Source organism: Hemiscyllium ocellatum, chromosome 5, assembly GCF_020745735.1.
Source record: "Hemiscyllium ocellatum isolate sHemOce1 chromosome 5, sHemOce1.pat.X.cur, whole genome shotgun sequence".
Classification (NCBI taxonomy): domain Eukaryota; kingdom Metazoa; phylum Chordata; class Chondrichthyes; order Orectolobiformes; family Hemiscylliidae; genus Hemiscyllium; species Hemiscyllium ocellatum.
This window is the reverse complement of record NC_083405.1, coordinates 74,597,103-74,624,916: the sequence shown is the minus strand read 5'-3', so window position 1 is coordinate 74,624,916 and position 27,814 is coordinate 74,597,103. Positions and strand designations below refer to the sequence as shown.

At 39.6% G+C, this 27,814-nt stretch overlaps 2 protein-coding genes and 1 non-coding gene across 5 annotated transcripts in view; 2 read left to right on the top strand and 1 right to left on the bottom strand.

Moving 5' to 3' along the window:
* Positions 1–5,625: 5,625 nt before the first annotated feature.
* Positions 5,626–15,832, top strand: sec61g (SEC61 translocon subunit gamma). The gene is made up of 4 exons (XM_060824856.1): positions 5,626–5,740; positions 9,682–9,781; positions 11,340–11,442; positions 15,713–15,832. The coding sequence occupies exons 2-4, from the start codon at positions 9,688–9,690 to the stop codon at positions 15,720–15,722; spliced, it is 207 nt and encodes a 68-aa protein (XP_060680839.1). The 5' UTR covers positions 5,626–5,740; positions 9,682–9,687; the 3' UTR covers positions 15,723–15,832.
* Positions 14,430–14,548, top strand: LOC132816262 (5S ribosomal RNA). Its single transcript, XR_009644758.1, has one exon. It is a non-coding gene; the product is annotated as a 5S ribosomal RNA (ribosomal RNA).
* tpk1 (thiamin pyrophosphokinase 1) overlaps positions 15,829–27,814 on the bottom strand; it is a 374,891-nt gene continuing 362,905 nt past the window's right edge. For all 3 annotated transcript variants that reach the window (XM_060824853.1, XM_060824854.1, XM_060824855.1), the window contains one exon: positions 15,829–16,030. In XM_060824853.1, coding sequence (XP_060680836.1) covers positions 15,903–16,030 — 128 coding nt within the window. In that variant the 3' untranslated portion in view covers positions 15,829–15,902. The remainder of the gene's footprint in view (positions 16,031–27,814) is intronic.

Below are 27,814 nucleotides of genomic sequence, written 5' to 3'. Positions count from 1 at the left end.
TATGACTTAAATGTCCTTAAAGTTTGCGAATCTACTACCGTTGCAGGCAAAGCATTCCATACTGTTGCTACTCTCTGAGTAAAGAAACTACCTCTGACATCTGTCCTATATCTATCACCCCTCCATTTAAAGCTATGCCCTCTCGTGCTCGCCGTCACCATACTTGGAAAAAGGCTCTCCCTGTCCACCCTATCTAACCCTCTGATTATCTTGTATGTCTCTATTAAGTCTCCTCTCAACCTTCTTCTCTCTAACGAAAACAGTCTCAAGTTCCTCAGCCTTTCCTCATAAGACCTTCCCTCCATTCCAGGCAACATCCAAGTAAATCTCTTCTGCACCCTTTCCAAAGCTTCCACATACTTCTTATAATGCGGTGACCAGAACTGTACATAATACTCCAAATGTGGCCGCACCAGAGTTTTGTACAGCTGCAGCATAACCTCATGGTTCCGGAACTCAATCCCCTATTAGTAAAAGCTAAAACACTGTATGTCTTCTTAACAACCCTGTCAACCTGGGTGGCAACTTTCAAGGATCTGTGTACATGGACACCGAGATCTCTCTGCCCATCTACCCTACCAAGAATCTTACCATTTCAGTCCTGGGCTGCTGCAATGTTCCAATGAAGCAGAACCCAAGCTCGAGCAACACCTCACTTTACACTTTTTGGTACTTTACAGCCTGTAAGACTTAATAGACAATTCCATAACTTCACAACCTGACCCTATTATGACTGTTTTCCATTTTCATAAATTCTCCCTCACGGTCTCCCTCTGACCTTGTCTTGTTTGTATCTTGTTTATATTGCACTCAATAGAGAGAACCCGTATCCCTCATTCACACCTTAATTTACACTCACTTTATATATATTTCTCTTTCACCACAATTAAAAGCCTATTTGTCTTTTGTACTGCATCTCCACACTCTCTGTTTTCTCCCACCCCTCCTCCACCTCTGTCAAGGGATGAAAAAGCCCATTTTCTCATCCATTTTAATTCTGATGAAAGGTCACTCTGGACTGGAAAGGTTAACTCTGTTTCTCTGTCTCCACAGATGCTGCCAGACATGCTGAGTTTCTCCAGAAACAAATATGCACACAACACTCTGATGCTACAGCATGGCTCCAGCATGTTCTTCTGGCATAGAAGTTCAGTCAGAGTTTGTGGTTTATGTTACTACTGATGACTTGGTTAAGAATGGAAATGAAGTCCTAAAAGCAGGTTTCAGGGACTTGGTATATAAATATATTAAGGGTTAGAGAATAAGATGGTGAAACTATTGAAAAACAATTCTGAGGGAGCCAATTAACCTCCACTTGGCAAGGCATAGATTAATCCAAGATGTAGGAACAAATTAATTCAGGATAGTCAGCATGGTTTTGTCAGGGGAGAACATCTCAAACAAATTTGACTGAATTTTTCAAGGAGGTAACTAGGTATGTGAAAGAGGGTGATACACTTGATATAGTACACACGGTCTTCAGTAAAGCTTTGGACAATGTTTCTTGAGGCAGGCTGGTAAGATGCTAAGAGCCCACAGGATCTAGGGCAGTTTTGAAAATTAGATCCAGTATTTGCTAAATGACAGAGGTGATGGTTGAATGGTTTATTTTGTGACAGCAAGTCTGTGACTCCTGGTGTATGACAGATCTTGGCACCGGATCCCTTGCTGTTGTCGTGTACATTAATGATCCAGACATGAATTTACGAGTTTAGATTAAGCTTGCGGAAGACCCAAAAATTCTGGTGTGGTAAATTGCAAAGCCTTAGACTAAGGTAGACATTTTGGGACGACTAACAAGGCCAGAGAGAATCCATTGAAAGGAAGGATCCTAAGAAGTGCAGGAAGGCAGACTATTCAAGGCTGAGGGATGATTTTGCAAAAGTAGTCTGATTATAGCGACATGAAAGAATGTCAGTGGCAAATCTGTTGGAGGCATTCATAAGTGAGATTCAAACCCCCAGAAAGAACCAGTGTGGTACTACCAAGTCTAGAGGCTCTTGGTCATCCCAAAACAGACAGGGAAGACAAAATAGAAAAATAGAGATCATGATGGTCTAATTAAAAAATGTAGTTGAAAAAGCATTGAGGAGTATGGGATCTACAACGGTGTAGTCTAAAGCAAAATTAGGAAAATATAGAGAGAATACGAAAAAAGTTTGTCAGTAAAATATGAAAAACCCGAAGATGTTTTATCATTACATTAAAAGCAAAAGCATGACTAAGGAAAAAAATGGCCAATCAGTACATGGTAACAATGAGTATTTTGACTCTGCCTTCAGTCCTGGGCTGCTGCAATGTTCAATGAGTATTTCAAGGGGTTTCAATGAGTATTTTGACTCTGCCTTCACAAAGGAAAGGAATGATCCAAACACTGTTAAAAGGGAGGAATTTGAAATATTAGATAAAACAGGAACAATGAGAAGTGCTGCACTGGAAAGCCTGATCTCCTCGAAAGTGGATCACCAGGTTAGATGAACAGTAAAGGAAGCCAGGGAGAAAATAATAGGGTCTCTGAGATCATTTTTCAATACTCACTAGAAAAAGGCAATGTGATGGAGGATCATGAACACTGTATATAGTTCTGCACTATTCAAGAAGATTGCCCAGGATATGCCAAATAATCTTCTGTCTGATATCTCTGTTGGACCTATTACTGGAATTAATGTTGAGAGTTAGGACTAACTGTTACTTGGATAATCAGGATGGTCAGCGTGGTTTTGACAAATAAAGGTTGTTTCTTACTAACTTAATTGATTTTTTTTAGGAAGGAACACAAAGGATGAATAATGATAGTGCAGTGGATGTTCTCAACACATTTTTGTAAAGCAATTGACTATGTCTCATATCACTGAAGTCTTATGGTGAGATCATTTGGCCCATTGTCCCTGCACCAAGTCTTCAAAATACAACATTGTAATATTACCGGGGGCAATCCTCATACTCTTTCACATTTTTAAAAATCCAAATAATTGTGCAATGCTCTCTTGAATGCCTCAATTGAACCTGCCTCCACCACATTTCTGGGCAGTGTAATCCTTATCATAATTATTTGCAGAATGAAAATATTTTTTCTCAAATCACCTTTGCTTCTTTTGCAAATCACTTAGAATCTATACCCTCTCTTTCTTGTTCTTTTCCAAGTGGGAACAGTTTCTCACTATCTACCCTACTGGAATTAATGTTGAGAGTTAGGACTAACTGTTATTGGAAAATCAGGATGGTAAACATGGTTTTGACAAGTAAAGGTTGTGTCTTACTAACTTAAATGATTTTTTTGAGGAAGGAACACAAAGGATGAGTAATGATAGTGCAGTGGATGTTCTCAACACATTTTTGCAATGAATGTGGCAAATTGCATCCAACCTTGGTTCAGTGATGAAGTAAAGGGTATTAGTCAACCGATAACTCCAAGAATGGGCAACAGTTCCAAGTGGTGTTCCACTCGGCAAGATTTGGGACATTGTTGTTTGTGATATATACCCGTATATTAGATCTAAATATGGCATGATAGCGAAATTTTCAGACAACCTAAGAATTGACAGGGTACTTGATGGTGAACAGTATCTTTGCCATTCCTGATGAAGGGCTTTTGCCCGAAATGTTGATTTCCCTGCTCCTTGAATGCTGCCTCACCTGCTGTGCTTTTCCAGTACCACTCTAACCTAGACACTTCAGGGTGATATCAGTTGTTTGGCCAGGAAATTGATGAATGGAATTCAATCTGAAGAAATGAGAGGTTTTGCATTTGCAGAGGGCAAACAAAGCAAAGGAGTGCACAATGAATGGATGGGCATTGAGAGAGGTAGAGGAAGTGACAGACCTACTATTTCCTGAGGTAGAAGTACAGGGTAGGTCAGATGGTAAAGAAGGCATAGAAGATGCTTTTCTTCACCGGGCAAGGTACTGCAGGGACGCAATGCCAGAACCATATAGGCCATACCTGGAGACTTGTGTACAGTTGTGTGTCTACCTAAAATGTACAGATTTCAATAATTCAAGGTGGCAGCTCACCACCAACTTCTCTAGGGCATCTAGGGAGAGGCAATAAATGCTGGCCAGCCAGTGATGCCCATGTACTATGAGGGTTTAAAAAAGAGTTCTAGCCACCGTATTACAGGATGGCTTGCACAAGAGAGTACATTGGGGACATACAAGAAAGTTGCCTGAGTTTGAAAATTGCAGGTATGAAGAAAGATTTGGAAGACTCTGGTTGTTTATCTTTGGACAGATTGGACTAAGTATGATTTACGCAAAGTGTACAAAATAATGAGGGCTTGGACAGAGTAGACAGGAATGACCTGTTTCCTCCATCAGAGAGGTCTCAGGGAGTATAATCAGAAGTCACATGACATCAAGTTATAATCCAACAGTTTTATTTGAAATGACAAGCTTTTGGAGCAGAGCCCCTTCGTCGGGTGCAGGAAGCATAGATTTAAGATGATTGGGATAAACATTTGAAGAAACACTAGGAAAAGCTTTTTCACCCAGAGGGTGGTAGGTCTCTGGAAGTTACTGCTTTGTTTGATGATTGAGACAGAAACTCTCAATTCATTTAAAAGCATTTTGGATATGCACCTGAATTGCTATAACCTGGGTAGTTGGATTAAAGCAGTCAAAAGAGAGGACTGCAGATGCTGGAAACCAGACCTTGGATCAGAGTGGTGCTGGAAAAGCACAGCAGGTCAGGCAGCATCTGAGGAGCAGGAAAATTGACGTTTTGGGCAAAAGCCGTTCATCAGGAATAGAGGCAGGAAGCCTCCAGAGTGGAGAGATAAATGAAGTGGGGGGGGGGGGGGGGGGGGGGATGGGAGGAAGAAGGGCAGCTGGGGAGAAGGTAGCAAAGAGTACAATAGGTGGATGGGGGTGGGATGGAGGTTATAGGTCAGAGAGGAGGGTGGGACAGTGGAACTGCCCTCATGACCTGTCCTACCAATCTCCCTTCCCACCTATCCGTTACACCCTTCCCTCGAAACGTCGAATTTCCTGCTCCTCGGATGCTGCCTGACCTGCTGTGCTTTTCCAGCACCACTCTGATCTAAACAGTTGGATTAAAGCAGCCGCCTAAGAACTGTGATGTGGAGGCACCGGTGTTGGACTGTGGTGGACAAAGTTAAAAATCACACACCAGGTTATAGTCCAACAGGTTTATTTGGAAGTACTAGCTTTCGGAGCGCTGCTCCTTCATCAGGTATCTGTGGAGCAGGAATTTATAGCAAACGACTACAATGTCATGCAACTGAAATGATGTATTGAACAGATGTAGATCGCTGTTAAGTCTTTCTTCTTTTAGAATGGGCTTTCTTGTTGTGCTGTAACCTTGCGATGGTTCTATCAATTGGGATCGTAGATTTTGTAAGGAAATTCAGAACATTTTTTTCCACCATTTAGTGTTGCTGAAATAAGCTGATATTCCTGGTTAAGTTGTCCATATCTGTTCAGTTTATGAGAAGTCTCCCTGAACTTTGTCATTCATGCTGAAGGTTCAGGGAAGGGGCGGGGCTTTGCCCTAATTGACAGCGAGCGAACCCAGACTGTGGCGTCATCGCGTCACCGCATCACGAGGCGGAAGTCCGCCGGGAACGGATGACGTTGTTTCCGGATGTGGGGTTCCGCTTCGACAACACGCATGCGCGGTTAGGTGTCAGTCTTAGTCTGCAACGTCAGCGGCAGAAAACGCCGGCAACTCCTGAGACAGACAGACACACAGAGAGAGAGAGAGAGAGAGAGAGATAAAGAGGTAAAACCCAGAGCGATGTTCTGTGTATATAAATAAACATTACCCTGGGGAGGTGAGAGGGAAAATACCCGGGAGGAGACAGTACAAACGGGGAATTGGGAGCAGAGCGCGGTACCGGGGGGGGGGGGGGGGAAGAGGCGTTGTGGGGACAGAGAGAAGGGAGAGGTTCCCAGGGGTACCCCGGCTGGAGGGTGAGGGACCTGGGGAGGTGGGGGGAGAGGGAGTAGCTGGTCAGAGGTGAGCAACGGGAAGGGAGTGCTGGAAGGGTATTAGGATAGGGAAGGAAGGGAACTGGGGGAGGTTTAGGCAATAGGTTGTAGAGAGAGAGAGAGAGAGAGGGTGGGAAAGGAGTGTGGGCTGAAAGGATTTGATGGGTCAGGGGGAAGGAGGCCGCGGAGAATATGGATTCAGTGTAATTTTCCAATTCTGGTTGGATGCAGGCATGATATCAGAGGGATTTAGGTCTCTGACTATAGTGCCATTATTTAAATGGTGCAAAACAAAGCCCTAATAATTACTGACCTGTTGATCTAACCTGGGGGGTTGGGAAGTTACTACCACCATTCATAAATGATATGATTAACTGTTGTTCAGAAGTAGTCAACATGATTTTGTTAAGCTGCATTGATGAGGATAAAGCAATGGATGTTGTCTACATGGATTTTACTAAGTTGTTTGATATGGCAGACTAAAATTAAAGCCCATCTGATGCAATGAGATATGGTAGTTGGAACCAAAACTGGCACAGCGATGGGAAACAAAGGGTAATGGTTGATGGCTATATCTTTATAGTTTGTCACAGATGGCTGAATTTTGAGTCTTGTATTTTTTGTGGCAAATATTAAATACTTAGACTTAAATGTGGTATGCACGATTGAGAAATTTACAGATGGCACAAAGTTAGGTAGCAACCAAGAGGTGGTGGTTGACTGTAGAAAAATATCAATAGTTTAGTTGTATGGATGGAAAAGGGGTAAAATAAATTCAATCCATGGATATAAAGTTGTGCATTTGGGAGAACAATCATAGCAAGGAAATACACAAAAGATGGGAGGTTATTGAGAAGGGTAGAAGAAGTGAGAAAACTTGATGTATATGTCCACGTATCCTTGAGGGTGGCAGGACTGGTAGATAACTCGATAAAGAAGGCAAATGGGATGCTTTCCTTCATGAGATGAGGAAATAAATAGAAAAATAGGAATCAAACTTTGGAACTGTGTAAGATACTGGTTAGGCTGTAGTTGAATGTTCATCTCAGTTCTGCTGACCTATGCTACAGCCAAGACACAATTGTTCTTGAGAGAGTATGAAGGCAATTTACAAAAAGGATGCTAGGCCTTGAAGATTGAAGCTATGTAGCACAGTTGGATAACCTAAGATTGTTTTCATTCAAACAAAGGAGACTGAGGTGATTTAATCAAGGCGCAGAAAATGTTAAGGGCAATATATGATTAATAATGAAAATAATAAGATGAGTGGACAGTGAAAACCTGTTTCCTTTATGGTAGTGTTCAGTTACCGGGGGCACAGGTTTAAGGCGATTAGTGGCAGGATTACAGGACTTATGAGGAAAAGCTTTCTCGCCCAGGAGGTGGTGGATATCTGGAATTCAGTGTCCAGTTTGGTTGAGGCAGAAGCTCTCAACTTATCTTTTAAAAATCTGGATGTCCACATCAAGCACTGTAACCTGCAAAGCTATAGATGAGCTGTTAGTAAGTGGAATGGGTGGATCGTTTATTCAGCCTGTGTAGCCATGTGTGTTGAATTTCTGTGTTGTATTCTTTTCTATCCTCTAATGAAGGGAAAGAGGGACAAAGTTACGCTATTAGGGAGCTGACAGCAAAGTGGTTTTAAAGTGATAATCCGATCACCTAACTTAATTGAATGACATCATGTTCGACCGTCTGAATGGCCTACTTTTGTTTGTTATGAGGGGATGGGGAATACAGACTGTCTAGGATGGATTGATGGGAAGGAGACATTTGAAGGGAAGGGTTGAGGGGGAGATTTTGAGATTATACTGAAGTATCAAATTAAAAGATGATTTGCCAACAGGTCAGGTAGAATAGGCTATTCAGCCCACGAAGTCTGCTCTCTGTCATTCAATAAGGTCATGGCTGATCTGGTAACAGTCGACTCCATTTTCCTGCTTTATCCCCATCAGCTCTTGATTCCCTTACTGATTAAAAATCTCTCTATCTCAGCCTTGAATATATTTAATATATACAGTTATCTACAATTTAGAATTCCATAAATTCACTATTGGGAGAAGAAACTCTTCTTCATCCTTGTCTTAAATTGGGGACCCTTCATTCTAGGTTATACCTGCTGATCCTAGATTCTCCTTTAAGGGAAAACAATCATTCTGCATCTGCCTTGTCAAGTCCCCTAAGAATCTTAAATGTTTCAATTAGATCACCTCTCATTTTTATAAATTCTAATGACTACAGGCACAACATACTCAACCTCCTCTGAACTGTCCCTCCATGCCTGAGATCAACTTAGTAAACCTTCTTTGAACTGCCTTCTATGCCTTTGTATGTTTCTGTGGATAGGGGCCCAAAACTCTTCATATGGTCTGACTAGTGCTTTGTATAATTATAGCAAAACTAGCCTATTTTTATATTTCATTCCTTTTGAAACAATTCCATTGTCTTTCCTTTTATCTGCTGAATTTGCATGCTAGTTTTTGATAATTTCTGAAGACTCAAAATCCCTCTGCACTGCAGCTTTCTCTATTTCAATAATATTCATCTCCTCTATTCTTCCTGCATAACCTCACATTTTCCCACATATTCCATCTGTCCACACGCTTAACCTATCTATATCCCTATGCAGACTGAGTCATCTCACTGCTTGCCTTTCCACCTCATCCAAGTCACTAATATATTGCACATAATTGTAAGTCTATTAAATTGAACTTTAATATTGAGTTTAACTGAAAGGTACAATATTGTTGTTTCTATTGAATTGATCAGCCAATTAGCACAAAATGACCTTCTGCACAGTATGGTGTTGATTAGGAAAGCAGCCATTAAAAGATATGTTTGGTAACATGGTGCTGGGTGTGTTGGATAACTTGGTTGTAGAAACTTGGTTGGAGAGCTGGGCCATGGTTCTGGGAGCGATGCAAGTGGGGAAAGTGGATGGATGTAATTGAGTGTCCTGTAACTCTATTGGATGCGAACTGTGGGTTAGGGGAGTAAATTACATTCTGGAAACTTGAGCATGAAACAGATTTGAAAGTAAGCTACAAACTCTGAGCAGAATAAACAGCAACAGCAGTGGGCAGATGTCGTTAAGTTGGCTATGGTTGTGGTCAATTTGTAATAGATGTGGATGGACAACCTATTTCCAGAAATAGCGATCAAAATGTTGAAAATAGACAGGGTCAGAAATTGTCTGTGTTGGTAATTAAGAGTGAGAGAAGGGTGCAGCACCATTAGTGTATTGGTGAGAGAGAATCCGAGTAAGATTAGAATTTGGATACTTTCTGTGTCCCACTAAAAAGGCAGACTTGTAGAAGATGCAAGTTGCCATGTCCTAACTTAAGATATTTGGCGTTCTTCCATTTTGGTTTCAGTGTAACTGCTTGCTCATCACTTTTGATATCTTTATCATGGGTAAAATGCTTACAAGCTCTCACTTTACTCCAGATGGCAGCAGTTTTGCAGTAGCACAAGGTGCGGATTTGACTGTACCTAGCACATCTGCTTTAGCCAACCTGCACACCAGAGTCAACTTGGCTGATCTGCCAAATTTGGATTAAGTAGCAATTATTGCAAAATGAGATGTTGGCTGAAGTGCTTTCCAGGCTTTGTAATGTGAACCAGTTGCAGTCACTTGTATTTGATGCTTGCTTGTACTCCAAACAGTGTCTGAGCTGGTTATTTGTGGGAATCAATTGTGTCAAGAAACTCTTTCATTTGCTCTCATTACAGGATACAATGGATCAAGTAATGCAGTTTGTGGAGCCCAGTCGTCAGTTTGTAAAGGATTCAATCAGACTGGTGAAAAGATGTACAAAACCAGACAGAAAAGGTGCAGTACTATTGCATTTTCTCAGTTGTGCACATTTTTGTCTGAAAACTATAAAATATAATGCTTTGACCTTGTGGCATTAATAGGATACGGTTGTAATATTTCTAGAATATATAAACTTAAAAAATAGCAACAGGAGTGGTGTGATCCTTTGAATGTGCCGTACCATTTAACAAATTGGCTGTTCTGGGCTTGCTAACATGGGTATGAACAGGTGCACAGTAGGCTAGTTCTGCTGACCATTTTTGTGAAATCATGGCCTTGAAATAAGTCATCTCAAGTTTTAAATGTGAATATTGTTGTCTAGTTATATTTTGTACATTATGAAATTGGAATCTTTATAATTTTCCACAATCCAAAGGTAAAGTATATCAATCGTCTTTGCAAGATTAGATTAGAAAAGATTATTGTTAACATTATGAAAGCAGTTAAACTTTTTCTTGGATTATTTTAATTATATGTACAGAAATATGGAACTGTTTTTGCAATTATAGTGCTTTAATATCTTTAGCCTGCCTGCATACTATACGCAAGGTGTAAAGGAAAGTGTGTACAGAGAGTTTGGGAGCACTTGTGATATTCACATTTACAAACATATTGCATTGGATCTAGGTGCTCAAAGCTACAGAATGGGATGTTTTCTTATTGGAAATACTTATAAGTAATCCTGTCCGCATAAATATGCTACATTTCAGGATATTCAAAAATACTTTGGCATACTATGCAAAACAGTTAGAATTCCCAATCTCTGACTATTTTCTAAGGACAGTAATTTGCCTCGTGACTCCCCACTTCCCTGGATGAGTGAAGGTCCAGCTGGACATTATTCAGACTACTTGAGTGGCATCCCATCCATCACCTTCAACACATTCCAAACCCCTAGCTTCTGCTACCTAGAAGGACAAGAACAGCAGATGCATGGGAAGACCAATTGAAAGTTCCTCTCCGAGACACTTTGCAACTTGACTTGGAACTGTTCCTTTACTGTGACTGGGTCAAAATCCTGGAACTCCCTCACAGCTCGGGTGTGCCTTACATGGACTACAGTAGTTCAAGAAGGCGGCTCACCACTATCAATGACATAGATGCAGTTGAGGCTTGGCAATACACGTGGTCTAGTGATGCCCACGTACTCCAGAAGAATGCTATAAAATTGATTTCATTTGTTTCTAGGCAATAACTAAACCTTTTTGAATTCTGTCTTACACTGATAGCATTCATACTGTGACTTGAATGGCTAAAGCATAGTTTTCCAACTCACTCTTTATTTAATCAAAACATTAATTGGTTCTTCCTAAAAGTTTGATATTCACCAAATGGTTTTCGAGTGGAATAAATAATTAATTGTCACAGCCCGAAAAGGTTCCAATTTTATTACCATCAATAACCTGGCTGTCTGAAGGTACAATAAATATGCATTTGTGAATGTAATTCAAGAGTTGTTTCTGAACAATCAATATTCTTCTCCATGCAGTGGGCTTTAGTGTTTGATAACCTTTTATGGCATGTGAAAATGAACTCAATTTTGAGAGATTCCTGTGTGGCTTCATTTTTACAGAATTTCAGAAGATCGCTATGGCAACAGCAATTGGATTTGCCATCATGGGATTCATCGGTTTCTTTGTAAAGCTCATCCACATCCCTATTAATAACATCATTGTGTAAGTATTCAGTTGTTTTGACTAATAGCTAGTTTCTGTATTTAAAAGAAAAAATGCACTTGATTAATGTAGAATGTTCTCATTAGCTCAGATTTATGTTTATGAATGTTTTGAGGGTAATGGATAGAGAAATTAGATTGTGACATATTGTACACATGGAAGAATATTTTTGTTTGACTCCAGTGGCTTTGCAGGTGCAGTAAACTATCCAGTGCAACTTATGATTCTGCTTGCCGAGACACTTTGATATTTCAAGTGTTGGTTAAAGGGGACAATAGTATTCTATTTAATGGGGAAGCGTATATCTAAAATTAAAAGTTGCATAGTGCAGGCTGGGTAAGTGAACTGGGAAGGAAGCACAATCTTCGTAATGTTGAATGTGGGCACAAGAATGCCAAGTTCTAACTGATCAGTGATGGGGCTCGCGTCCTAATTTTAATAAATGATCTAAATATTAAAACTATAGGTAAACTAAATTCACTTTTTAAAAATACAGCAGTAGTTATAAAATGCAGCTGAAGATGTATCAAAAAAAATTTAAGCTGTTATGCAGTTAAAAAAGTGAAACAAAACATTAAATACTTGTAAAATGTGTGCAAAAGTGTTGTTACCTGCAAAATATTCTATGCAGTCACATTGATCAGTTTATTACTCAAAGTTTACCCAGGTGCATGTACTGAGAGACAAATAAAGGACTGCAGTTGGAATGTAATTTTTCTAAAACACTTGCAAATTAAACAATTCTTACACAAAATCGGTTTTCACAAACTACGCTGACTGCCTGAAAAGCACAAGTACTGAGGTGAACTTGCTTGGCTTCCTGAATTCAATTCACTGAGTTCCATTGACTGAGCAGTCAAGGTCATCTTGGTACGCAGATAGGTCTTACATGGAATCTTTGCTGGGGAAAATGCCACCACATGTCTCCTCTTATCCCCACTTCCTGGATATTCTGGAATGGTGTCTGATTTTAGCCAAAGGGGTCACAGGGCAGGGGTCATAGTGTCCGATAGCTCATCCTAGGTGTACCCATCCTCTATCCAAGATATATTTACTCCATGGTGCCAAGGGGTCTGGCTGAATCTGTTGAATACTCAAACATAATGTCTCTTCAAACATAGTTGTTCTGGCTTGAGTACGTCTTAATGAGTTTTGAGTCACAACAACTCTACTATTGTTTAATTTGCAAGACAGGTCTGGGCTGATCCCTGTGGTAACATTGACCCCTTTGAATTCCATTAGGCCAGGCTTGCTGAAACTGTTTAGCCAATTTTACATTAGGCCTAGTTGCTTCAGCCTTTGGCCACGGTGTCCAAATAATACGTTGAGGGAAATTTTATAAGAAATGGGATAGATTGTCAGAGCAGCAGAATAAGAAAACAATGTCTTTAAAATTTATAGGCCAGTTTGTACTTTTTGGTCTCCTTGCACTATAAAACATGCTGATACATCAGTGACAGTGATGACTAGAGTGTAGTTGAAGTAAATGCTGATTACTGGAAAACAAACTGAGAAAATGAAATAGTGAAAAATAAATTTAGAGCAAATAATGGTAATCATAAGTAATGTGTTTGAGTTTTGTGCATAAATGCCGTTTTCTTAATATTTCATGCTATTATGAATACAAATATGGATAGTTGAGTTCATGTTTGTTGCCACGTTTTTTTATGAATTGTGTTGCAATTTCTATTGCCACAGTTCTCCCTGTAGTCTACATTTATAGACAGTATTCTATGATTAAATTTATAGACAGTATTCTATGTTCTTAGCAAGGTTCTGTAAAGATTTGTCATTAAAATTTCAATTTACATGTCCTATGCCTTTGGGTAAAAGTATTTAATCAGTTTTTTTATGGCCTAATTCTTTTAGGGGTTCTTTTTAATGTATAGCAAAACTCAAACCTGTTATGTTTTTCAATATTTCCCAGTCTTGTGCTTTTCAATGTATGATTAATCTTACCAGAATATATAATTACTATTGATTTCATCGACTACATTCTCCCTGGTCTGTTATGTCACTGTCATCTCCAAATTTCAACTTTATCTATTGTTGTGTAAATGAAGAGCAATATGGACAATGCTCTTCACTTTTAATATCATGTATTGCTACTTTTTAAATCTAATTCCATACTCCTTATTCATACCTACTCTTATCCTGTGATACCTGCTAAAGCAATAATAAAAATGCTTTTAAAATCTCTGCATTTCATCTGTCTGCTGTAGATGTTACTTCAAAGTATTCCAGTTTATTGATCAAAGTCTTTCTCTTGCAAAGAAAGTTGTCTGCTTCCCATTTCCTCCATTTCAGCACTTCTAAATTTCTTAATGAAAAATATTCTCCAATTTTTCTGACAGATGTTGAGGTGTAACTGATAGTTAAATCAATTCCCATTAGCACTATGAAATTTAATTCTTTTAAAAGTTTAATTTCACCCATTTAGAATTTACCATTATTCCCAACAGCGTCCTGTTGGGTAAGCACTGAAATGGGTTTGAGGATCTCCAAAAGTTTCATGTTATCCTTTATGAACTAATTTTTTCCTCCTTTGTTTAACATTCAACATTTCTTATTTTATGAATATTTTGCAAAACAACTTTTCTTTAAGTTCATTTTGCCTGGTTTTGATTATCCCACACTAACTACCTTATTTTCTGTTCTTACTATACCTGTAGGCCTTGTGTATATTCCTGTAATCGAGTCATAGTATCGTAGAAGTGTACAGAGTGGAAACAGACCCTTTGGTCCACTTATTCATGCCTACCAGATGTCTGATATTAATTTAGTCCCATTTGGCCCAGATCCTTCTAAACCCTTATTTATAGACCCATCCAGATGCCTTTTAAATATTGTAATGGTACCAGCCTCCTCCACTTCCTCTGGCTGCTCATTTCATGTAAGCACTACCCTCTGTGAAAAATCTACTTTGGGCCCCTTTTAAGTTTTTCCCCTCTCACCTTAAACCTACGGCCTACGGCCATACTAGTCTTGCCTACGGCCATACTAGTCTGAAAACGCCCGATCTCGTCTGATCTCGGAAGCTAAGCAGACTCAGGCCTGGTTAGTACTTGGATGGGAGACCGCCTGGGAATACCAGGTGCAGTAGAAAAATCTTTTTAGGTGGGCGGCATGGTGGCACAGTGGTTAGCACTGCTGCCTCACAGCGCCAGGGACCTGGGTTCAATTCCCGACTCAGGCAACTGACTGTGTGGAGTTTGCACGTTCTCCCCGTGTCTGCGTGGGTTTCCTCCGGGTGCTCCGGTTTCCTCCCACAGTCCAAAGACGTGCGGGTCAGGTGAATTGGCCATGCTAAATTGCCCGTAGTGTTAGGTAAGGGGTATATGTAGGGATATGGGTGGGTTGCGCTTCGGCGGGTCGGTGTGGACTTGTTGGGCTGAAGGGCCTGTTTCCACACTGTAAGTAATCTAAATCTAAGTAATCTATGCCCTTTAATTCTGGACTCCCTTCACCCCAGGAAAAAAAAACCTTGTCTATTCACCCTATCCATGCCACTCATAATTTTATAAACCTCCCATAAGATCACCCCTCAGCCTCTGATGCTCCAGGGAAACTAGCCCCAGCCTATTCAGTCTCTCCCTATAGTTGAAACCCTTTGACCCTGGCAACATCCTTGTAAATCTCTGAACTCTTTCAAGTTTCACAGCATCTTTCCTATGGCAGGGAGACCAGATTTGCGTGCACTATTCCAAAAATGGCCTAACCAATGTCCAGTACAGCTGCAACATAACCTCCCAACAAAAGCAAATGTCTTCTCTCTCTAACTCCACTTGCAAGGAATTAAGAGCTTGCACTCCAAGGTGTCTCTGCTTGGCTACCTAGGACCTTACCTTAAGTCCTGCCTGATTTGACCTACCAAAATGTAATACCTTACATTTATCTAAATTCCATCTGTCACTCCTTGGCTCATCTGATCAAGATCCTGTTGTACTCTGAGGTAAACCTTGCCAGTCCATTACACCAGTCCTTTTATTAAGAAAAAATTGTCTTTTTTTTCAGTATTTTTAAAATTAGTCCAATTTTGATCCATTGCCTAGTTAATACTTAAACTGCACTTCCCATTTTAATTGGTTTTGGTAGACGTGTGGAACTATATTTTACCATTACCCAAGGGCTAATTTGAATGTTCTGGATCTGTTGATTTTCATAGCTAATATTATTGAGATGGTTGAAAACTTGTACTTGCAATGTATAAGATGGATTATGGTAGTAAATGTCAAAATGGAGGATAATTAAAGTTTAAATCTTTTTACAGTGGCGGTTAAGATGTCATCGGGTCTAATGCAAGCTGGGTAGGGAATGAAGATGAGAGGACACCATGGAATATTTCTTATTTTGTGCTGTTTTGAGTGAATAAAAATAATTTTGAAATAAATATATAAATCAGACTTTTATTTCTTCTGTTGTTAACTCCTGATACATCGTCCCACGTAAAGGCACAAACGTTAGCCAAGGTGTCTCCTTATTCCCATTGTCCATAATAGAGGTTGATCTGTTTCTATTGTCACAATTCCACTTCCGTCGTAAGTGTTGGAGGTGCTGACCAGCTTCCCAAACTGAAGTACCTGATTGGCTGCAAAAGAGAACAGTGGGAGAACATTATATTTCAAGATGTCACAAATTATTCTATCACGTTGTGGCTCTATTTTTCATTGAGGTCCCACTGTGAAAGCTGTAGGTTTTCTTGCTGAGGATATTATCATACATGAGTGATTTCTAACCTCTGAAAGCAAGCTGCTTCACATAGAAATAAAGGCAAGCATCATCAAAATTCCTCAGGAATGCTAGCAATAAGTAGGGCATGAAAACTGACCCTAAGCCTCATGACTTGGTAGGTGTCTACAAAGTTTGCACAGTAACTACCATGCAACTGCAGTGGATTGCCATCAAAATTATTTTTGGGGTCTGAGACATATTCTATACCAAGCCATACTAAGGCTATGAGGAAAACATTCTCCCCAAAGATTTACACTAATAGAGGACCAAGAAAACCCATGAATCTCTCTGGAATCCTGTAGATCTTACTGGAATGCACACTATACCCTGAAAACAGCAGTGCCTGTTAGTTGACCACAACCATAAATATTAATTACCAGGTTGTACTTTGCTACTCAAACTAAGTCCAATTTCAATCTTCCACTGAAAATACGAATAAGCCTGATCTGTTTGAAGATATGGTGAATTCATTCATAAGTAGACATTGAAGTAGTTTGCATATGTCTGTAGCAAGAACTGAATAACATTAAAATTTTGGCTGATGATCAGCAAGTAAATTTCACATCACTTGTGCAGGAAATGATCATCTCTAATGAGAGAATATCCCCTTGGACATAGTGGGAGACTTTAATACTAATGCCAGAACCTTGAGCGATATCACTGATCAGAAACTGAAGGGAACAAGCTTTATAAATACTCTGGCTACAAGAACTGGTCAGAGGTTGGGAATTCTGTGATAACTCACTCTACAAAGCAAGAAAAAGAGTATCCCACTTCCCACTTGCTTAGATGAGCTCCAACAACATGAGGCTTGACATCAAGGACAAAACAGCCTATTTGATTGACCCAATACCATGTACAAGATACACTGCAGCAATTCACCAAGGCTTCTTTAAAATCACCTTGCAAACTCATGGGCTCTCCCACCAAGAACAGCAAGGGCAGGAAATGCATGTGATATACCTTCCTGATTTGGAACTATACCACAGTTCCTTCACTGGTTGTGCCAAAATCTGTGAACTCCCTCATACATCTTGTGGGTGTACCTACACCATATGGATTGCAGTAGTTCAGGAAGGTCGCTCACCGCTACTTGCTCCAGGCAAGTTGGGTATTGGCAATAAAATGCTGGATTACCCAGTGATACCCACATCCTATGAAAAAAAACATAACTACTGAAGAACAGCTTATGACTGTGGCCATTCAAGTCATTGGCCATGACTGACTTCCTGAACTTCTTTCCTGAAAAGCTCATTCGTGACAGCATTGCAACCATTCAGATAACATCAGATGAATGAAATGTTGACATCAACCAAAAACTCTTAACTGCTTTCCCAGTCATACAAGCAAAAGGAACTCCATTACTGAGAAATATTTCTTTTGATATCCATGAAGAAAGAGCAGTGTTGCACCTGTTCCTGAAATGGAATTTACTATGTCAGTCCTCCTCAAGATTTTCCTTTTTCTTGAACCTGCTGACACTTTGTAGAATAACGGTAACAGGGATAAGTTGTTCTGGCTCCATTTTTAAATTTTCATTATTCATAGTGTTAACAAGCAGCTGACCACTTAGCTTTGGTGTAAGTGGTACTGGAAGAGCAACTGAGAATTTATTTCCCTCAACCATCCATCTACAGTACTCTACTAGGACTAGGGCTAGCTGACAAGATTTTGTATTACACTTCTGCCAGGAGATGGTGCTATCAGGTAATGTAACAACATTTTGCGAATTGGTATTTGTGTACTGCAGGAAAATGTGATTGGCTAATTATTGAATCACTAAAGTGCATTATGGAGACTCTTAAAGAGTTTCTAGTGATGCAAAGCGAAGTGAGAAATTAACTGAAAAGTATATTAAGCTTGAAAACGAATTCCTGCTCCCTGGATGCTGCCTGACCTGCTGTGCTTTTCCAGCACCACTCTAATCTAGACTCTGGTTTCCAGCATCTGCAGACCTCAATCACCTGTAAAATGGTATAGATTGGCTAATTGGGCAAGAAGGTGGCAGGTAGAGTTTAATATGTGATATTATACAGTTTATTCAGAAGAATGGAAACATCTCTCTTTTAAGGTGAGAGGCTAGTCAATGTCAGTACTCAAAGGGACTATACACAGATTTAATGAGTAATTAGGGAGGTAAATAATTTTTATTCCAAGTGGGTCAGAATAGGCATACAAGCAGTCTTGCCTCAAGTAGATGGTTTTGACAAGGCCACACCCAGTTTGTGTGCGATTTTGATCTTAATAACCTAAGAAAGGATATGCTTTCTAATATTATTTGCTAATTTTAAAAGATGGTATGTCATGAAGAGGGGATGGTTGAGTAAGTTAGAAGTAAAAGAGGTGATTAATTGAAACATAACATTCTTAACACCTACCCTGGCAACCCTTCTAAGAGGCTAACTCCTCTGGAAAGTTTAGATATAGAGATCGTATCAGGTGAGTGCTCTGTCAGAGCCATACAACACGGAGACAGACCCTTTGATTTAAAGTGGTCCATACTGACCAAAATGTCTGCCTATGCTAATCCCATTTCCCAGCACTTGCCCATATCCTTCTAATCCTTTCCTATTGATACATTTGTCCAAATGCTTTTAAAATGTTGTTAATGTACCTGTCTCAATTACCACCCTGACATCTCATTCCACATGTGTATCACCCTCTGTGTAAAAAAAGTTGACCCTCAGGTTCCCTTTTATTCTTTCCCATCTAACCTTAAATTGATGTCCTCTAGTCTTCGATGCCCTAAACCTTGGAAAAAGACTGAGTGCATTCACCCTAGCCATGACTTTCATGATCTGATACATCTCTATAAAGTGCCTCCTCGGTCTCCTACGCTCTAAAGAAAAAGTCCCAGCTTGTCCAATCTCTTCCTCTAACTCAGACCATTGAGTCCAGGCAACATTCTTGTAAACCTCTTCTGCACTCTTTCCAGTTTAATAACATCTTTTCTATAACAAGGTAACCAAGACTGAACACAATATTCCAAGTGCAGTCTCACCAATGTCCTCTATAACTGCAACACAACTTCCTAACTTCTTTATTCAATGCCCTGACTGATGAAGGCCAATGTGCCAAAAGCCTACTTCACTGCCCTGTCTACCTGTGACTCCATGTTCAGAAAACTGTGAACTTGAACGCCAAGATCCCTCTGTTCACTCCACCCCCTAAGGACCTACCATTCATCATGAAACTCCTACCTTGATTTGACTTTCCAACATGCAAGACCTCACACTTATCTATATCAAACTCCATTTGCCATTTCTCAGCCCACTTCCCCAGCTGATCAAGGTCCTGCTGCAGTTTCTGAAAACCTTCCTCACTGTCCACAATACTGCCTCATAGAGTCGTGGAGATGCACAGCATGGAAACAGACCCTTCGGTTTAGCCCGTCCATACCAACCAGATATCTAAACCCAATCTGGTCCCACCTGCCAGCACCCTGCCCGTATCCCTCCAAACCCTTCCTATTCATTTACCCATCCAAATGCCTTTTAAATGTTGCAATTGTACCAGCCTCCACCACTTCCTCTGGCAGCTCATTCCATACATGTACCACCCTCTGTGTGAAAAAAATTGCCCCTTAGGTCTCTTTTATATCTTTCCTCTCTCACCCTAAACCTATGCCCTCTAGTTCTGGACTCCATGATCCCAGGGAAAAGACTTTGTCTATTTATCCTATCCATGCCTATTTCAATGTCATCTGCAAACTTACTTATTCATGCCTTGTACATTCTCATCCAAATCACTGATATAGATAACAAACAGTAATGGGCCCAGTACTGACCCCAGAGGCACTCCACTAGTCACAGGCCTCCAGCCTGACAAGCATCCTTCCACTATTACCCTCTGCTTCCTACCATCAAGCCAATTTTGTATCCAATTTGCCAGTTCCTCCTGGATTCCATGTGATCTAACCTTTCAGAGCAGCCTACCATGTGGACTCTTATCAAAGGCCTTACTGAAATTCATATAGAAACACGTCTACTGATCTGCCCTTGTTAACGTTTCCTGGTCACTTCATCAAATAACCCTTGCAAACTCTAACAGTCATTTAGTATGGACATGAAAAATTTCTTCAGAGTTGAGATCTTCTGAGTTTTTGGGAATCTTTACCCCAGAGGGAGAAAGTGAGGACTGCAGATGCTGGAGATCAGAGGTGAGGCTGCACTTGGAATATTGTGAATCAGAGCATAAGGGCCCGAAACGTCGATTCTCCCGCTCCTTGGATGCTGCGCTTTTCCAGCAATCTTTACCCCAGAGTATGTATGTATAATCAGAGTATATTCAGGATAATTAAAATGAATTTTGGGCACTAAACAAATCAACAGATAGGGTGGGAAAGTGGAGCTAATATTGTAGCTCAGCCATGATATTCTTAAATGCAAGCTTGAGAGATTATGTAGCTGATCACACCATTCTCCTTTATCGCCCTGTATATCCTTATGGTTATTGTCATATTTACCTTGATGCAATCTCCTGTAATGGCTTCTCCAGTTGTCTAGGAATTTTTTTTTATTATTTGACATTTCAAGCATGAAGTGAACTTTCGTAGCTGTGCCAATCCTTTTCAGCTCTACCTCGCTCCTGCCTCACTTCAATGCATGGTTGATGTTTTAGAAGAAAAATAGCCACCAATTTTTACTGTGGTAACAGGGGATGGCAAGCCTGATTTCCACCTTGGAGGGATACCCAGAATGTAGTTTTTTTTAAAAAAAAATCTTTCATAGTATATGGACAACACTGGTAAGATCAGCATTTGTTGACCATCCCTCATTGCTTTTGAACTGAGTGGCTTGTTTAGGCATTTCAGAAAGCAGTTAACACTCAACCACACTGATATGGAACTGGAGTCATATATAGCTCAGATCACTATGGGGTGACAGATTTCATTCACTGAAGAGCATTAGTGAATCAGATGGCCTCTTACAACAATCAATAGTTTCAAGATCACCATTACTGACACCAGCTTTCAGTTTCAGTTTTGTTTTGTTGATTGAAATTAAATTCTAGCAACTGCTGCTGTGGGATTTAAATCCATGTTCCTATTGCATTAGCCAAGGCCATATTCCCACTTGCCTGTCATTGCTAATGGCTGTAACACTTCACAGCTGGAGGGGGATGTAGCTGGATTTATTTCCCTATGCTGACTTAGAGTAAAAGCTTGGGGTTAGGAGGGTATAAGCACATATCCAAATATATACAATAGGAAGAAAGTCATGTGCAATCTCCATCAACTTATGATATGTTTATATCCAATGCTGAACAGTAAAATATATCCCATACAACAGGTGACTGAAGGTCAAGACATTTAATTCAGGGACCAATATTTATATATCTTCCAAAGTTGAACAAAATACATTTGTAAATTATTTCAATTTTTGGAGCAATAATCTATCATAATCTGTCTTATTGAGATGTCTGTGAGCCAGCACCAGTGCACAAGAAATGGCAAATGTCTGATCTGGTTTCTATAGCCACTGTCTACTTTGTGATCAGTGCAAGCCACAATCTGGTCATGGCAATTTCTTGAAAGGGCTTGACTAGTGAGTCTTCTGACACAAAGGTGGGATTACTACCACCACTCAGCAAGTACAGACAGATTTATTGGAAATCACAAGCTTTCAGAGGGCTACCTCTTTGTCAATGACTTCACCTGACAAAGGGGCAGCGCTTTCAAAGTTTGTCATTTCAAATAAACCTGTTGGACCAAAATCTGACGTTGTATGATTTCTCACCTTGTCCACCCCAATCCAACACTGGCATCTCCAACAAGTAAATCAAGAGTGCAAATATATCATGCTATCTAAAATAACTTTAACATTTCACAAGGCAGGAGCAAGTACCACAAGTTAACCTGATCTTTTCCTTGTATATTTTGGATAGTGATCCAGACTTCTGTTCCCCTTTCTCAGCCAGGTGATCCTAAGACAGGAACAAAAACTGAAGGTGCTGTGGTTGGGTTACTTGACCCGAAACATTAACTTTGATTTCTCTGCACAGATACTGCCAGACCTGCGAAGCTTTTCTAGCAACTTCTGTTTTTGTTTTTGATTTATAGCATCTGCAATTCTTTTGGTTTTTATTTAGTATTAAGACAGATTTTCCCTACTAAGATCAAGTAATTCAGTACTTAGTTCCCTGGTCTAGCATTTCCTACAATGATGAGATCAGTGATGCATGCCAACACATTTCAGTACTTTTCGCCCTGTGAGCTTCCTTAATGTTTCCAGGATTGGAATACACTGCAGTGAATCAGAAGTAGTGCAGCTGATGTTTGAAAACCACGCAAAGTGGTTTGCTTTCATTCATTTCTGCTCACAGCTCAGCAGAAAGGAACAATCATTTTAGGAAATAGATCTGTATGCCCGAAGAGGTTTAAAACAAAAAGAAAAGGAAATTTATTTTAAAAAGATAATGAATTTCATCTTCTGGTTCTTGAGTTCAGAAATACAAAAACCTTTGTAAAATTTTGGCATATTAGTAAGTGGTATTCTAATGAGACTTTTTCTCCTGACATCTTTGTTGTTTGTTTGCTAAATAGTTACCTGCATTCTGAAACTTTAAGGCATATTGAATGATTAAAATAACTGCAGGAACCTTGCCAAATGTTGTATTTGTGTCTAATACATTTAGAAGCCTCATCCCCATGTAATCTTATATAACCTATTAATTCTCAAAAAAATCACATTTAATGGACTTTAGAACACTATTAGAGGGGGAGGTCACAAATAAAGAATGGTTTCAAACTATATTGAGATCTATCAAAGAAAATACCCCAAAGTTTATTCTTCTGTTCTCCCAGAAGTGATTTTTGAGGAGTGACTAACTAGACAGAAAGATACTCCCGGTGGAAAAGAAATAAAAATGAAGTCACCTTAGCTGTATCAGACCATTGGGCCAAAGTCCCATTAGAGAGATAACTGGTAATGAGTTTATCCTGAGAGTCACCATGCCTCAGGCAAGGGGAGAATTTGAGAAGGAAGGTCCTTCTTGGTAACCTGACCTGGTGCAGGAATTGAACCCATGCTTTTGGCATCACTGTACATTGCAAAGCAGCCAACCAGCAACTGAGCTAACTGACTCTCAACTTTACAAAGCAAACAGCTGCTGATGCAGCTAATGAAAATAATGTGGAAGTCCAAGTCCCAAACAAGAGTGAAATAAGAGTACAATTCAAGTACATTTCACGAACAGTAAATGTGAAATAAAATACTAATACAACATTAGGACTGATCTCAACTTTCTGGAAATAATGCCATGCTGTTGTGTGTGATGCAAAAACAAACTGTTAACTTTAAACAATGAAGTTGCAAATAACTCAATTTATACTGCAATATTTAAAAACTTCATATTCCTTTCTGTGGGACCACTAACCTAACTATTGGTGGTGACCCATTTGCCTTTTATGTTTATAAATTACATTTGCTAATTATTCACTGCAGATCAGGAAGACCTCAATTTAAAAATCTTATTCAGTAAAGAAAATTACTCAGTACAATATTCATCTTAATATTGTTAGATTTCAGAATAATTACATTTTGTATTGCATGTTATGTTCTAGCTTATTTAAAAAAAACTGAAACAAAGCTCTTTTTCCTCTGCAAACCAGACATATAAAACAATAGCTTGTCATAATAATTTAGTGGTCTGTTAAATGCATATTAATACTGGAAATTCACAACAGCTGATCATTTTATTGGGGAGATTGGAGCTTTAATAACCTTTCATCAGTCAAGGAAATACTTGAGGGCAATTTAAAAAAATCTAATATAACTTAGTGCTGCCATGATTTCTTGGGGAATCTCTGCACTGGAGTATTGGTATAAATTTGTTACACGTTTGATACTATTATGATATAAGTTTACAGAAAATTTCAGACTTTGGCCTTGAACTGCATGGATCAAACTCTGTGTTCCACAAATGTGCAATATTTACACCGGAAAGCTCTGTTTGGCAATTGGATTGGAATAAATTGAGTGTGTTTTGGGTATTGCTATGATTGTGAAACACTTTTCTTGGCATCAGAATCAATGATCTACAGACACAACCAGTGAATCTCAGGACGTGCTGATTCGAGACTCAACCTGCAGATCACAGAGCTTGGTGATAACATGATCATCTGTCAATGTCTAATGCACAGAACAATAAGAAGCTGAAGGAACATTTTCCTTCTGTTGAGTTGATTATCCCTCCAGCTCTTCATAAGCCTTTTAAAAATGTATAAAAGTTCAACAGTTTTGTTTGTTTGCATCATGACACTGAGATGCACATTAAATATCCAATGTGCTGTCTTCTCAATTCCCCAGGTACAGAATTGAGTTTTGGAGACACTCATTTCTTCTGGTCTTCCAAACTTAATAAGAATATCACAGCAATGAATGAGTTATGTAGTTTGCAGAGATGGTGCAATTTAATACAACTGTTTTGGCTATTTGACTGTGAAGCTAAAACTTCAAAACACTGTCACGTCAGATTTTCCAGTTAATAGCAATCTCACACAGATTTTTTTTTAATGAAGGAAGGGAGCTCTGCATTTCCAAGAGGGGATTCCCCTCAGGTCTCCTTCAAAGTACTTCTAACATTTTTTGTTAAGCAAAGAACTGCCACAGGAAGAAAGGCCAAATCCTGTTTTCACAGCAGTCATCTGGCACAATCTGAAACTTGAAGGTTCTGACACTCACATTGGCAGCTTCCTGAAGAAGGGCTTATGCCTGAAGCATCGATTTTCCTGCTCCTCAGATGCTGACTGACCTGCTGCGTATTTCCAGCACCACACTTTTCAACAGCTTCTCTCAAAGGGGAACTACAAGGTAAGTGTAACATTAGGTGCTTGGAGAGGGTAGGTTGTGGGGATAGGGTGCCAGATAGTTGGAGGGTGGTTGATAGATAGAAGATAGGATGGGGTTAGGGTTCAAGGTATCAAGGGGGTGGGCAAGGGTGGGTCAGGGCAGGAGGGAGAAATCGAGGTGAATCAGAGAAATAAAATCCAGTGGGGGTAAGGAGGACAGGTCTGCGGGTTTGGATCCACAGTGGTTAGCACTGCTGCCTCACAGCGCCTGTAGACCCGGGTTCAATTCCCGACTCAGGCGACTGACTGTGTGGAGTTTGCACGTTCTCTCCGTGTCTGCGTGGGTTTCCTCCGGGTGCTCCGGTTTCCTCCCACAGTCCAAAGATGTGCGGGTCAGGTGAATTGGCCAAGCTAAATTGCCCGTAGTGTTAGGTAAGGGGTAAATGTAGGGGTATGGGTGGGTTGCGCTTCGGCGGGTCGGTGTGGACTTGTTGGGCCGAAGGGCCTGTTTCCACACTGTAAGTCTAATCTAAAAAACAGGTTGGAGGGGGATGGGAAGTGATTAATGACGTAAGGATGGGGTTTGTTTAATAGCATTCAGTAGTTACATTATGTATTGAATAGTCTAACTTTATTTACTTAGATCTGAACTTTCTGATAGCTGACATTCATAGGGACTTTCACAGAATTCCAGGCGTGGCGATGCCCAGTGAAAATTTCAGTTTCCTGGGCAGTTCCTTGTACTGCGATACAACATGCTCCAATGGGATTCCACAGCAATTCCCATCTCCACTGGAATAATGACTGAATAGCCAGCCACTTGCTTTAATCTCCCAGGAAAGAAGTTCAGTGGAAGCTATTTTGACAGGTTGTCTAACTCACCATCTGTAGTCCCTTGTTTTCTAATACCTAGATGATACAGACTGTGACCCGAAACCTATTATTGCTGGGTAAAATGAAACTAATTGGACCCATTTTTATAAAATTTCTTTTCTGCATTGTGACATTTCTTTACAAATTAAAATAAATCTTTTGCAGGATGGGGCGTTTGCTGCCAAGATCAGCGTTTGCTACTTATTTCAGATAGAAGTTAAGAGTCAACCACATTACTGTGGGGCTGGAGTCAAGTGTAGGCCAGATCAGGTAAGGATGACAAATTTCCTTCCCTAAAGGGCATTAGTGAATCAGATGGGTTTTTATGACAATCATTGGCTTTTGTCCTGCTCTCTATTACTATATTAACTCCAGATTTGATTGAACTAAACTTAAATTCAATCAACTACTGTGATAGGATTTCAACCCATGTCCTGAGATTACCACTCTAGTGATATTACCATTGAAGTGCCATCTCCCCTATAATATAAACATCACTATGTGGAGTCTAGAGTGCAATGTATGTGAACTAATTATGCAGAGCAGATAAATTCACAGCCAATATTAGTAAAACTGAAGTTGCAAAGTAGCTTTTTTGTAGGCTGACATAATTTACTGCTAATGTACAATATGGCAACATTTCTGTGAGGAAGTAAAAATAGAAATACTGGGGATATTGTAGTTATATGTTAGCAGATTCAATTGTGTCAGTAATTAAATGGGTACTTTGATTCAGTCGCTTGCTTTAAACTCCCAGAAAAGAAATTCAATGGAAGCTATTTTGACAGGTTGTCTAATTCACTACTGGCAGTACCTTGTTTTCTAATAACTGGATGACACAGATTATGACCCTAAACCTAATATTGCTTTGCAAAATGACAGTAGTTCTGATTGGTTGTGCAGGCTAGTTGTTATATTGTACTCTTTTAAGTAGGTTAGATATTCCTGTATATTTCCATATATTTAAGGGAATAATGGAAAATATTCTTTTAATTAAAATAATGAAATGTTAACTATTTGAGATAAATTCTGAAATATGATGATTTTTAAACAGAGACAAAAATTACGATTAAATAAATTTAATTAATTGGTAACACAAACTGACACTTTAACACATAAACAAACTGGAACCAACCTCTTCTCACTCTCCAACTTTGAATGGAAAAGTAGGAGGGGAACAAATTCCTGCAAATTTATTTATTAACAACAAGAAGGTATAATGGACTCCTTGCTTCCAAAAACAGCCGATCCTCTTGATCATGAAGTATTAACTTGTGGCCTGGCAGTAACGTGACAAGGTTTTAGAACAAACCATATTGGAAATAAGCAAATGATTGACATCTTTTTCAGTGTTTGTGAGATCTCTTAACCTCAACTGAAACATAATTAGCTTTTTAAAATTTCTCTGAAGGAGTCAAATAGTGTGTGGCTTTGTTGTGCTACTAAGTTTTCAAGGAAGAAGGACCATTTCCTTCATGGTTTGTAAGACATCTCTTTGGACAATCTCAAAATGTACTACCTGTAATTTCAGTAGAATGGAAGATGATCCCAAGTCTAATTCAGAATAGCTGAGCTACACAAACAATCTCATATTTTAACAATTAGAGTGTTTTGAATGTGTTCCCTTGAAATCCTCTTTCTGTAGAAAATTGGTTAACAAGTCTTGACATTTAATACTGCATCAAAATGCAGCACAAGTCAAGGGACAGACTAATGGCTTGATTTTGTAACAGATTCCTAGAATTCCAGGTTCATGTTATTGTATTATTATTTTCATTAAAGGCCAACACCATATAAAGTGCAGATAAATGCAGAATGAAGCAATAATATTTCACTTTGCATCTGGTTGTTTTCAGTGCTACCGTTGTGTAGCCCAAAATGCACCACTGATACTCTTCAATTTATGTGGAAAATATGCACAACAGCATACACAACATTTGGCCATCTCCACCACACCACAGACTGTGTTCAATATCT

Excerpts from the sequence above, each read along its gene's own strand:
- sec61g (XM_060824856.1), top strand. The coding sequence starts at position 9,688 with ATGGATCAAGTAATGCAGTTTGTGGAGCCCAGTCGTCAGTTTGTAAAG. Across the intron at positions 9,782-11,339 it reads TACAAAACCAGACAGAAAAG|AATTTCAGAAGATCGCTATG; the intron begins GTGCAGTACTAT and ends TCATTTTTACAG.